Source organism: Cricetulus griseus, chromosome 5, assembly GCF_003668045.3.
Source record: "Cricetulus griseus strain 17A/GY chromosome 5, alternate assembly CriGri-PICRH-1.0, whole genome shotgun sequence".
Lineage (NCBI taxonomy): Eukaryota > Metazoa > Chordata > Mammalia > Rodentia > Cricetidae > Cricetulus > Cricetulus griseus.
The window spans coordinates 127,979,913-127,992,567 of NC_048598.1; the positions used below are offsets into that span (position 1 = coordinate 127,979,913).

The following is a 12,655-nucleotide window of genomic DNA, read 5'->3' on the forward strand; positions in this document are numbered from 1 at the left end:
GCCAGCTCCAGTCCAGACAAACCCACTGACTCCTTAGAGGTCATCCCATTTAAAGTAAGATACTGTGCGGTACAGAGAGGGAGAGAGCAGAACTGTGCTCTGACAATAACACCACGATGTAGTTCCACAGTTCCACCTGTGTGTAAATGGTATCAAATAGTATGTGCATGTGTATAAACTTGTATACCTCTCTGTATGTCAATGTACATATGTATATATACACATACATACACAGATATTCTATCACACCTGGCAAAATGAAGCAACTGACCACAGAAATATAAGAAAAAGTGATTTCTTCCTTGTGAGCTAGGACAATAGGACATGCCTAAAGTTTTTTATCTCTTTCATACTGTCTTTTGAAAATGTTGATATATTAAAATTTTCTTATCAGGCAATATTTTTTGAAGTGTTTTAAATTGTTATTTCCTGTTATTAGTTGCCTCTTGGGTTTAAAAAAAAAAAATCTAAGATGTTCTTTCTGCCTCTTCAGAAGGTGTAACAGTTGTGCTGTGTTCTAGAAATCCTGTAATTCAGACTTGGTATGATGGTGAATGCGCCGCAAGATTGTTACAGATTTATAGACATTGTAAAAGATCTCACAATTTTTCTGATTGCATGTCTCTCTGTCACATAAACAATGTCCTTAGCCGGTTTCCTCAAAGGCATAGATGTCTCTCCACAAATGTAGTTGTGTGCTAAAGCTTGGGATGTGAGCATACTCACATTCACAGTGGTTTTGATTGTCTTCTGGGCTGGTGACACTTGTACTTGGCATTGGTAGACCTCATTTGACTTAGGAAGCCCTACTTGATGCAAGTTAACATGGTTGGCATAGTAGCTTCTTGAAATTCTTGTCTTGAAAATTAAAAGTATATTGGTAGACGGTCGGCAGTGGCGCACACCTTTAATCCCAGCACTCAGGGGGCAGAGGCAGGCGGATCTCTGTTAGTTTGAGACCAGCCTGGTCTACAAGACAGCCTCCAAAGCCACAGAGAAACCCTGTCTCAACCCTACCCCCAAAGTATATTGGTAATATCATTTAACATTAATATTATAATATTTAGCTTTCTTATAATTAACTTTGAACAGTATAATACGTTTTGGGATTTTTGTTCTTGTTTTTAAGATTTACCTATAACCATTTAAAGGGCAGAATTAAAAAGATATTTTATCATTATTATCTGGCCATTAATGATTCTTAAATTTGTGTTGCTGTAGCTTGACACTTTATATTTTGTATATTTATATATGCATGTTTATTATTTTAATGTTAGAAAATTTATCGGAATTTTAGTTCTTAGTTCAATATTCAATCTTAGTACAAGTTTTAGTATGTATGACTGGTTTGACAGGTTTTTAGTATGTTTTACAGATTTAGATAAATCTGATTTAGAGACTTAAGTCATGTTTATATTCATATTTTTCTTCTGATATAACTGCTTTTTAAGTCGACATCTATGTGACCTGCTGATGAACAATTATGAAATTCTCCCATTTTCCTTCTAGAAAATTTATTTATTTGGGTTCATCATTGTTGACAAAGATCATGAGAATAATGTGCTAGGGTTTAGCTTCAGCATTGTATTTACTGGGCTCTCACTTGGACTGTGAATGTTTGATTAAATCATTTAGTGACTTTTCAATATATGATAGATTATTGAATGAAAACTAGGTGAATAAGCTAGGGGAAAAACTCAGGGATATTGATATTGTTACTTGTATTAGTATTACTATGAATAATACTAGATAAATAACACCTCTTAATTAGGTGGATACTCTATATAACACTATTTGCATGGTTTTTCTGTTTGAAGTTTTACTTGTTTAGATGTAATCTCAAGAATTCACTTTATGCTTCTCCTGGCACTTATTTTTGCTTTTACAGTTGGTATGCTTGAGTTTTTATAGGTATTTGAAATGCTAGCCCTGCAGATTAAAGGGGAAGAATGTTCTTGAGATACTGAATAGCAGTTCATCTGCTATTATTCAGTAACGGTGGTACTCACCTATCTAGAAAATACATTATAGAGCACAGAGGTGATGATTTAGGTCATTTTGTTATATTGTGATACAGGGAAGTATAAGGATTCAGGTATTATGCTAGCCTGCTCGTCACCCGGCGGAATGCACTCAGGAAATACCCGAATGCATTTTCATCTAGCCACATGAGGTCATTATAGAACTGCTGTGTGGTTGAGCATCATCCTAGTGGTTGCTTGTGGTCGTGATCTACATGCAGCGACTGTCACCTGGACTGTAAGCCTGGAGTCACTGCCAGTGATCACAGTGCTTTAATGAAAGCAGGTTTATGGTGACAGGGGACTGTTACCTTTTTGGGGTGGGGGCTATCAGGTGCCCTTTCCCCATATTGGGCCCCACATACAAACTGTTGCAGATAAATCAAGTAATTTAAAGGTGACCTCTACATCACATCCAGGAATGATTTGACTTCACATTCAGTAGTGTGAAACTAAGCATTGCACTTAAACTTATCCCTTCATCCAGTCCTCAGGTTGTTCACTTATGACTCCAGGCTTTGCTTTTCGACTCTGGGTGACAGTATTCTTGTTACCCATTTCCATTCTTAGAGCTACAGTGGTGTACAATCAGCATGAGGCACTACACACTATGCGACTAAATTCTTACTAGGAACTTTCCCTCTTCTTTTTTAGTGTTTCCTGATAGCCACCGTATTTAAAATTTCACACTACTCCTGTAATTGATGTATGTGTCTAGTTAACTGGACAGAAAGTTTATCTCCAACTTTATATTTTTGGAGAATGTTGCAAATGAAAGTTTATGTAGCCCTTTCAGCCTATTTTTTTTTTTTTTTCCCCCTGAGACAGGGTTTCTCTGTGTAGCTTTGGAGCCTGTCCTGGCACTTCTCTGTAGACCAGGCTGGCCTCGAACTCACGGAGAGCTACCTGTCTCTGCCTCCCAAGTGCTGGGATTAAAGGCGTGCGCCACCAACGCCCGGCCAGCCTATTCTTAGATTAGTTTCTTAGTAGTCATGGCATCTTGTTTATACATACTGTGTTCCAGATTGGACCATTCACTGCCACTCTTTCTCTCTGCTCTAGAGCTCCATACTCCGACCATTGAACTCCTGTGGAGAAAGTCTAGAAATAAGCTAGTAAAGCACTGAAGAAATGACTACACCTTGGTGTTCTTTTGATGTAGTAGCAGAAGATGAAACTGACCAAACCAAAGACTTTGGACACTGTACAGTCATAGGTGTTATGAATAACCTGCATTTATTTCAGTCACCTGGAAAAGTTAAATTGAATCCGTAATCCATAACTTCATATACATGTAGCCTTTTTTTTTTTTTTTTGCAAATGCTTATTGAATGAATCCCTTGTAGGTGTAATAAACACAAGTTTATTACAAGTTTCTTAGTTCTTGTGACTAGGCTGAGACAGATCAGAAAACAGATGGCAGCTGTAGCAAGTGGGAGGCCCTTGAGAGAGCTGGCATGTCCCAGGGTATGCATAAGTTCCAGTGTCTACTCAAGTATTCTATAGAATGTCCATTTTCTCCCCTTTCGTGAGTTCAGAGAGGGAAAGAAAACAGTCAACACCAATGAGAGCTAACTGATGAATGGCACATTTATAAAAGGTCTCCAAAGGCATACTAAGTATAATTGACTTAGTTCAGATGAAAATGTGATTTTGAAAAGCAATACTCTTGCAGTGATTCAAATTGGGTAAAGCACCTTGTGAATTGGAATATGGCTGGCTGGCTGAAGAGACATCTAGGTGGCTAGGTATCTAAAAAAGTCTCTAGTTTCTTAAATACACTTCTCTCATAATTGTTAGAAGAGAAAATTACCTATAGCAAAAATATATACTCTAATTTTGTCCCTCATCATTTGAGCTTAAAGTACAAAGTGTTGTCATCCTACCTTCTAGAACACTGGGGAGCTTTTGACATCCTAGCTTCCATTGTACCCCTACTGGGTACTGGCTGTTACCTAGGAGCTGGGCTTCTGTTCTCAGGGGTTATTGGAGCTGTGGTAGTATATACTTCTTGGCTGCCGTGTCTGCTCTGGGTACATCTTTTCCAACATCTGAACAGCATTCACTGCTGTTGTCTGTCCTCTTTTTTTTTTTTTTTTCCCTCATTAGTTTCCTCAGAGACAGTGCTGTCATCCCCTCCCCCCTACTCTCCCCTGCTTTCAATGTGTACTTTTTGGTCTACTTTATTTCTAAATGTTGGGGTACCCAGCAGTCCTTCCCAAAGTGACCCAGTAATACCATGGCATTAAGTATCTATAAACACAAGCTCTCACATGTCTCCAGTCCCAAACTGTGGGTCAAAAGTCCAGGTTCATTTGCCTTGTTGCCTTTCTTACATCTTTAGCTGGACCTCCAAATCGCTCTACCAGAACAAGAAAACAAAACAAAACAAAGCACTTTTTGCTTTCCCCAGTCTTCACTTTGGGAAACCCATCCTTTGTTTAAAGATTTGTTTATTTCCACTGGGTGGTGGCACATACATGCCTTTAATCCCAGCACTCGGGAGGCAGAGGCAGGACAGTCTCCAAAGCCACAGAGAAACCCTGTCTCGAACCCCCCCCCCCAAAAAAAAAAGATTTGTTTATTTCCTTTATTGTGTATGTATTTGCCTACATGCATTATTGTGTGCATGCCTGGTGCCTGTGAAGTTCAGAAGAGGATGTTAGATCCCTTGGAATTAGAAGTAGTGATGGTTAGGAGCCACCACTTGGGTGCTGGAAATTTAACCTGGATCCTCTGGAAGAACAGTTAGTTCTCTCAACCACTGAGCTATTATTTCAACCCCCCATCCTGTATTCTTTCCTTTGTCACTCCACACATACTGTTTTCTCTGCCACCCTCTAGTCTGAGTGACCTCTGTCCTTGTCATACTGCTTAAACTCTCTAAAGCTATTGAACTGATTAAAAAAAAAATCAAATCATGTGACTTCCCTATATACAATCCATTAATGACTTCCTGTGGCACTTCCAATAGAATCCAGTCACTCTTTCATAGCTTACCTACCTGATTTCAGTGTTCATAACTGGGAGTGGGGATATTACAGCTTTAGTTGGAATGGAATTTTCATGAAGGAGTAGGCTTTTCTCTTCTCTGTTCACTATTATTTTCCCAGTGTCCAGAATGGTGTGTACACATAACAGCACTAATAAGTGCTTAAATGAGTAAACACACCCACCTGGGATTCTAAAAGCTCTTCCTGTGTTTCCAAAATTGGGCATCAGCCAGGTGTAGTACTTTAATTCCAGTGCCCTGGAGGCAGAGGCAGGCAGGTGGATCTCTGAGTTCGAAGCCAGCCAGGGTTATATAGTCAAACAAAACAGAAACGAAGTAGCTCATCATAGGTCAGTATTTCCACCCTGCGTAGAAGATCCTGCAAGGCTTCTGATGCACTGTCACCTTTCCTTTTTCCCCTTCTATACATGTCTCTGTCGTTCCTGGTCTTCAAATCAGAAGGTGTGCTTGATTACAAGGTTAGATGAATATGGAGGAGGAGAGACAGCATGGGAATGAAAAAAGAACCATCAGGATAACATTAATAGCATTTCAGAAATGAGCGTTTTGTGGTGGGAATCCTATAATACATGTAGTAGGAGATCCATCAAGTCTTCATACTCATTCAGCATCCAGCTTACAGCCTCTTGATCAGTCAGCATTTAATTGGATATTGCCTATGGCAAAGAAATGCTGTGCTCATGGAGGTTTAGACAGAGATACAGTGTATCCTGGGCTTCCATAAAAATTGTAAACCATTTAGGGCAAGATTAGGTGTGATTGTAAAGGCTGTTAGCAAGGGTTCTTAAGTTTCTTTCCTGTTCCCCCCCCCTTTGCAATTGCAGAAATTTCATTGAGTTCAACAATAAATATATAAATTGTGAATTGTAACTATGAATGAGGCAGGAAGAGGAAGAGCTTGCAGCCATTAGTAGTTATTTGTGTACTGGGGTAAATGGACTAGTTAGAAACACACTTGACTGCTAAGTGAACAAGCACCAGCTCGGACGGACATGTCCATTCACAGGGGTGGGAATGTCAGTGAGAGTGCCAGCCTTGCCTCCAGGTGGTCCCAGCCTGGAGCCTGTGGAAAGAGGTCCCCAGTTTCAGTTCTGTGGCATTTCGTGTCCCCAGAGCACCTGCCAAAGGTACTTGGAGCTGATTGCTGCTTGTTTATTTTTAGGTATCTTGCAATATATTCAGAACTCTCCCTCCTAGTGACAGCAATGAATTCGACCCAGAAGAAGATGAACCTACCCTCGAGGCGTCGTGGCCCCACTTACAGGTATTTTGACTTTTCATTTATGTTATAAAAAAAAGCTTCATTAACTCTTCCCCTGACTAGCATGGGGATTTCTTGAAGAGACCAAAAATTAGAATACATAGTGCAAACATAAGAATGCTTTCTTTTTTTTTTTGTTTATTTATTTATTGATTGATTTATTTATTTTTGAGGCAGGATTTCTCTGTGTATCCCTGGCTGTCCTGGAACTCATTCTGTAGACCAGGCTGGCCTCAAACTTTGAGATTCCCCTGCCTCTGCCTCCCCAATGCCAGGGCTTTTGTGTTAAATGTGCTTGATAATTAGCATGCCAGAAAAAGGGAACAGTGGGTTTCAGTGCAGTACTTTTGTAAGACCCACTGGGTCCTCGTGTTACAGGTCTAGCCTGCAAGTCTTATTCCTTTATCAGAACCTGTGTGTCTGTGGTCCTGCCCAGTGGAATTTTAAACAAGAACAGAACTGTTTTCATATTAGTATTAGCTGGATGTGATTAGGTCACAGAGCACATACCTCATTTTTAGCAGTAGGTGCCCGGGGGCTTTGTATGCCTTGTCTGTTCTATAACAATAAGTGGCCTTCCTGAGTTTCCTAGAAGGGCAAAGCCAAACTGCAGTTTCCTTTCTAGTGGTGTGAGATAGAGAAACAACAGAGAGAGCTGGGGTGAAGGTCTGTTTCCTTCTGCCCATGCCCGGCCTGGTCAGGACCACAGTGCCTTCCGGAGGCTAGTGGCAGGCCTACTACTTTGTTTACTTGCATATTAGCTGACACTTTTCAGCTCCTTATTCCTTTGTGTCCTTTCCTGAGGCCAATATCCCTCAAAAGGAGAAGGCAGAGAAGCTTGACTCTGTTGACCCCCACAAAGCCGTCTTTCCATTGAGGTCCAACGTCTCCAGAGGCCAGTAATAAATAATAGGAAGGAAAGGGAGGGGTGGAAAAGAATGTATGTGGCCTTGTCCATCTTCACCCCCGGTAGAAGCCATTGTGTGTTTATGCTTGTTAACTCACTGACATTTTGAGGGGTGAGTTGAAAAGGCCCAGCGTGAATCTAACTGTGCGCTTTCCCCACTTTAGTCTTTGCTATAGATTTTACCACTTGGCCTGTCCCTTTTTGGCACCTATACGTGATATAGGCACACTGTATGCTGTTTTTCCTGGCTACAGGGCTCCTTCTAGAGCTGTGTTTTCAACATGTCCTCAGGCTTGTGATACTGTGTGTCCTGTTAGAGCTGCCAAGGTTGGGCAAATTACATTAGTTTAAACACTATTTGATTTCTTTGGTTTGATGTTTCTTTGCTCTAGCTGCCTAGTGGTGGAAGATCTGTAAGTGTAGTGTGCTTTTCGTATGTATATCCTAGGTGATGCAACATTCAAACCCCATGAATTCTTGCCATGTTTTATTTATTTATTTATTTATTTTTAATTCTTTAATGACTTCTTGTGTGAGCATAATCAATTTAGGTCATTTCCCCCTCTTGCCCTCTCATCTCTTCCTCCTGCCACTGAAACTTTTCTTTTTAGAGGGTCTGAATCCTGCTTTGATTTTGTTTTTCTTTTCAGTTTTTGAAGTAGGGTCTTATACTATGTGGTGTAGCCCAGAGCTCTGCCTGGCTCTGCCTCCTGAGTGCTGGGATCAAAGGCGTGTGCCAGCACAACCAGGCATTCTGTCTTATTCTTAATGCTTGGTACCAGCCAACTGGATTAAAATTTAGCCTCAGAGAAAAAATAATTAAGAAAAAAAGTTAATCATTCTAAGTGTGTCCTACATCTTGTGGTGTATATGCCAGTAAAGGGCCAGGGCACTTGTGCCATTGGCAAAGCATTTTTAGCACTCTCTTAGACATAAGTTTTCCCTAAAATTCAACAAGGACTTACTCAGTATTTCAATTTATCTTCCTGAACTTAAAAATATTATTAGAACTTTATTATAAAGGACTTGCAAATCCAAGTTTACTTAATGCTGTGAAATAGAAAGCTAATTTATTTTCTTAAGCTATTGCATTAAGGTGTATACCACATCTTAGCTTCACTGACTTACTGTGGGAATAGTAACTTCTGGTCCATATGAAATTACAGCAACAGTGAGGCCTGGCAATGATACTTTTGCCGTTTTAGATATAAAGTCAGAAATGTTTGCACAATGGGCTGGTCTTAAGTGTGCTGACATCTTGTTCAGGCCTGTAATCCTTCAGGTCCTTTCTTAGCTTGGAGGGAAATATGTGTGACTAAGATTGGATCAAGTGAAAGAAGCTTACTTTTAAAAATCACAGAAAAAACAGCTGTGGTGGCACACGCCTATGATCCCAGCTCTTGGGAGAGAGGGGCTGGGCAGTCGGGCTCAAGGTCATCCTCAGCTATATAATCAGGGCCATGTAAGGCCAGTGTCCTGTCCCAGTACAAAGGTGAGGTCAGAGGAAGAGTGCCTGCTTGGCTTCATTCTCCCTGCTTTGTGGACACCCTGGGGCAGACTCCAGACTTGTGTCACGGGTCCTAGCTTTCCTTTGGGTAGCCTTACCGCACAAATTAGTCTCCTTTCCATTTCTCAAGTGGGTGGCTTTAACTGATGAGATCATTCAGGGAGTGTTTAAGAGATTGGCAAGATGGCTGAGTGTATGAAAATATGGCAACCCAAGTTTGGTCCCTGCCACTCACGACAGAAGGAGAGAAATATCACACGCACACGCACACGCGCACGCACGCACGCACGCACGCACGCACGCACGCACGCACGCACGCACGCCCACTAAACTCAATATTTTATCTGCTTTGTTGTCCTTGAAGTGCTAGGGATGAGCCCAGGGTTTTGGCACGTGCTGTCTGGCACTTCTTGGTCTACATCCCCTGCCCTTGATCTCTCTTTTTTTTTTTTTTTTTTTTTTTAATATGGCCTCCCCGTGAAGTTTGGACTGGTCTCACTCACTGTGTAGCCCAGGCTGTCTCTGTCTGGCCATTCTCCTGCCTCTGCCTCCGGAGTGCTGGAGTTGTGTGCCACTGCACCTGTCTAGTAGCCTTTAAATTGTTATAACAACTGATCTTTTTCAATCACCTTTGTGGATTTCATGATTTACAACATGCTTCCTCTTCTGTACCACATTGTATAATAGAGCAAAGTATGATTATTGGAGAATAATAGAGAATAAGAAAACAACGCTATTGGTTAGTTTGTAGTTGGCTATTCTTACTATCCAGCTAACTGACTGTTCCTGCAGAACTTTTTAAAAATTGTGGCCCACAGATTTACCAAAATAGACAACAGAATATCAGGTTCACATGTTACTTGATCAAATATGCCAGATGTTTACTTGAATGCACGATATATAATTTTTTCCTAGTACTTCTATTGGTGTATTTTAAGCTAGAATGAATGACACAGTTGCCATGGTTATTGTTGTGTGTTTTCTGAGATTAGATCTGCCTTCCCAGTAGAATACAATTTTGCAGGACTGCTGTTTATAATTAAGGATGGCTTTCAGTGCCTTACAGTGAGACTTGCTACAAGGAATGTTAACTTTTTGCTCATGGGCCTTCCTTATGAGACCTCAACTAGTAATTTCCCCCACCCCCACCCCCCATTTTTTTCCCTGTAGAAACTCAAAGGAGATTTTTGATTCTGAGGTTTAGTTTGTGCTTATTTCTAAATGTTTCTGAAGTGTTTCCACCAAGTCACTTTAAGCGACAACTGCTTTGAAGGGACCAATTGTCAGGCCCAGTGGAACGGCCCATGGCCAAGTATGGCCTGGGAGAAGGGGCTCTTCCTTTGTGTGAATTCAGGAAAAGGGTGGTTTGAGTGAGTCTGGAATTCTATATGTTAAAAAATGAGAGTGTTGAAGAGAGAACAGTTATGTGAGGAGTGGAAATTCAAGCCATATTGTAACTACTACACTACTGCATCACTGGAAAAGACATTCCCCCTGTACTGAGAAAGTGTTTAAGAGAAAGCAAAAGAAAACAAAACTGTAGGTGGAAGTTTCTGTCCTTCCAACAGTTACCAAATATCTGCCAATACTGGCTAACTCTTAAAAAAAAAAAACAAAAAAACTTAAGCTTAAAAATTGGCTTGTTACTTGCTAACTCTTAAATTTTAAATGAATCCATATTTTTATTAATCACCACGTGACTCATGACTTTACCTGTCCTCCAGCTTGTCTTGCTCTCTGTCTCCCCTGGCGACTCCTAATTCTGCCTTTCTTCATCCTGGTATCCTTAGTTTGGTGGTGCCCCTTATACTTCTTGCCTGGCTACTGGTCAGTCAGCTTTTTATTTAAACCAATCCAAGTGACAAATCTTTACAGTCTACAAAAGGAGTTTTCCACAGCACAAAACCCACACAGTTTTGTGAGTTGTCAACACCCCCCCACCTCCTCCTCCCATTTGACATGAGTTATCTGTTTGTCACCCAGGCCCCATCTAGAACTCCTAGACCTGCCTCATCTTCAGGCACATAGCACCACACCACAGCAGCTTTATGAAAACATTAAATGCTAATGGGGAAGTGGGCAGGAGGCGGCTCAGGAGGCGCAGCTACAACTCAAGTTCCATCTCCAGAACCCATATGGTGGAAGGAGAGAACTAATCCTGGAAGTTGCCTTCCAGACACACACACACTCTCTCTCTCTCTCTCTCTCTCTCTCTCTCTCTCTCTCTCTCTCTCTCTCTCTAAATATATAGTAAAAAAAAATGATAACAGGATTACCAAATTTAAGTGTTACAGTGAAGCTACCAGACTTCTGTAAGAATATGTAAGCTAGTGATATTCCCGGACCCTTAGATGTCCCTCAGTTAATTTTCAGTAGCCTACAAGGCCAACACTTTTTTTTTCCTAAGATTTTATTTATTTATTTATTTATTTATTTATTTATTTATTTATTTATTATACAACATTCTGCTTCCATGTATATCTGCACACCAGAAGAGGGCACCAGATCTCATATCGGATGGTTGTAAGTCACAATGTGGTTGCTGGGAATTGAACTTGGGACCTCTGAAAGAGCAGTCAGTGCTCTTAACCTCTGAGCCATCTCTCCAGAGCCCAAGGCTAACACTTTTAAATAAAGTTATTTATTTGTGTGTGTTTACATACGTGTGTGTGTGTGTGTGTGTGTGTGTGTGTGTGTGTGTGTGTGTGTGTGTTATTTTGGGAGCTGCTTCTCTTCTCCCCTTTCACCATCTGGGTTCTGGGAATTGAACTCAGCTCACTAGGCTTGGCACCAAGCACCTTTACTTACTAAACCATTTCACTGGCCCCTATTACTTCTTTTATCACAGGCCTATGTTATTTGCCCTTGTCCCTGTGTTTATTAGTTGTTGTACTGTTTGAACTATTCATTATAAAAATGATGGTCAGAGTCTCACTGTGTAGTTCTGGCTATGCTGGAACTCACTGTGTAGACCCAGTGGCAGGCCCAGAATTCACAAAGCTCTTTCGATTTCTGCCTCTTGAGTGCTGGGATTAAAGGTGATTGCTACCATTGCTGGGTGTAGTGACGTTTAAAATGTTGTTGACTTAGCATAAATAAAGACAAGTGTCAGACTGGTCAAGTACTCAGTTTTATTCCCTGTCTGAACTTGAAGTTTTCAGATGCTTATTTCACTTAAGAAGGTTTGAAGAGCATCGAAAGTGACTAATTCTATTAAATTGTGACCCTTGAGCATACTTTAAAAATACTCTGCATGGTGACATGAGAAGTATGCATAAATCATATTCCTGCATGCTGCAGTAGAGTGCTGATTCTGTGGAAGGATGCTGTGCGGTTGCTTTGAATAACGAGCTATGCTGTCTGTTTTTTCATGAGACATCATTTGTACCTGACAAAACAACAAGCTGGATTTGTTGTTTTTTCTCTAAAACAAGGAAGCCCACTTAATAATAATTCTTAAGATAGAATCTGAATACTAGAGGCATAACTTAGAATTTGAACTTTAAAAAGCCAGTATCTGTCCTATAATATATCTGTTATATAGCATCTAGCTGTTTTATGTATCTGTTATATACCAAACTTTTCAGCCTCTCAAAATTTAAAAACTGTTCTTGGGAGAAAATAAAAATGTGATTGTTAAAAAGATACTGTGAAATAGGGTTTGTCAATATTTGGAAAGTCTATATGAGTCAATGAGCCAATAATTCCCAACTGGAAAATGACCCAAGTTAGGAGCACACATGATCAAGGTCCATCCAGATTGTGGGATAGTTGCATAGTTCATTGGTATCATTTCAGATTCTGCATTGCAGCCCATTTTTTTTTTTTTTTCTACTTTTACTTTTGTGTGTGTGTGTGTGTGTGTGTTGCTTGTGGAGCCCAGAGGCTAATGTCAGGATTGTCCCCCATTGTTCTTCAAACTTATCCTTTGAGGCAGTGTCTCTCA

General features: G+C 40.5%; 1 protein-coding gene across 3 annotated transcripts in view; it reads left to right on the plus strand.

The window, feature by feature from the left end:
- Ppp2r5e (protein phosphatase 2 regulatory subunit B'epsilon) overlaps positions 1-12,655 on the plus strand; it is a 140,816-nt gene that overhangs the window by 90,880 nt on the left and 37,281 nt on the right. For all 3 annotated transcript variants that reach the window (XM_027418261.2, XM_027418260.2, XM_027418259.2), the window contains exon 4: positions 6,197-6,298. In XM_027418261.2, the coding sequence (XP_027274062.1) occupies positions 6,197-6,298 (102 nt within the window). The remainder of the gene's footprint in view (positions 1-6,196; positions 6,299-12,655) is intronic.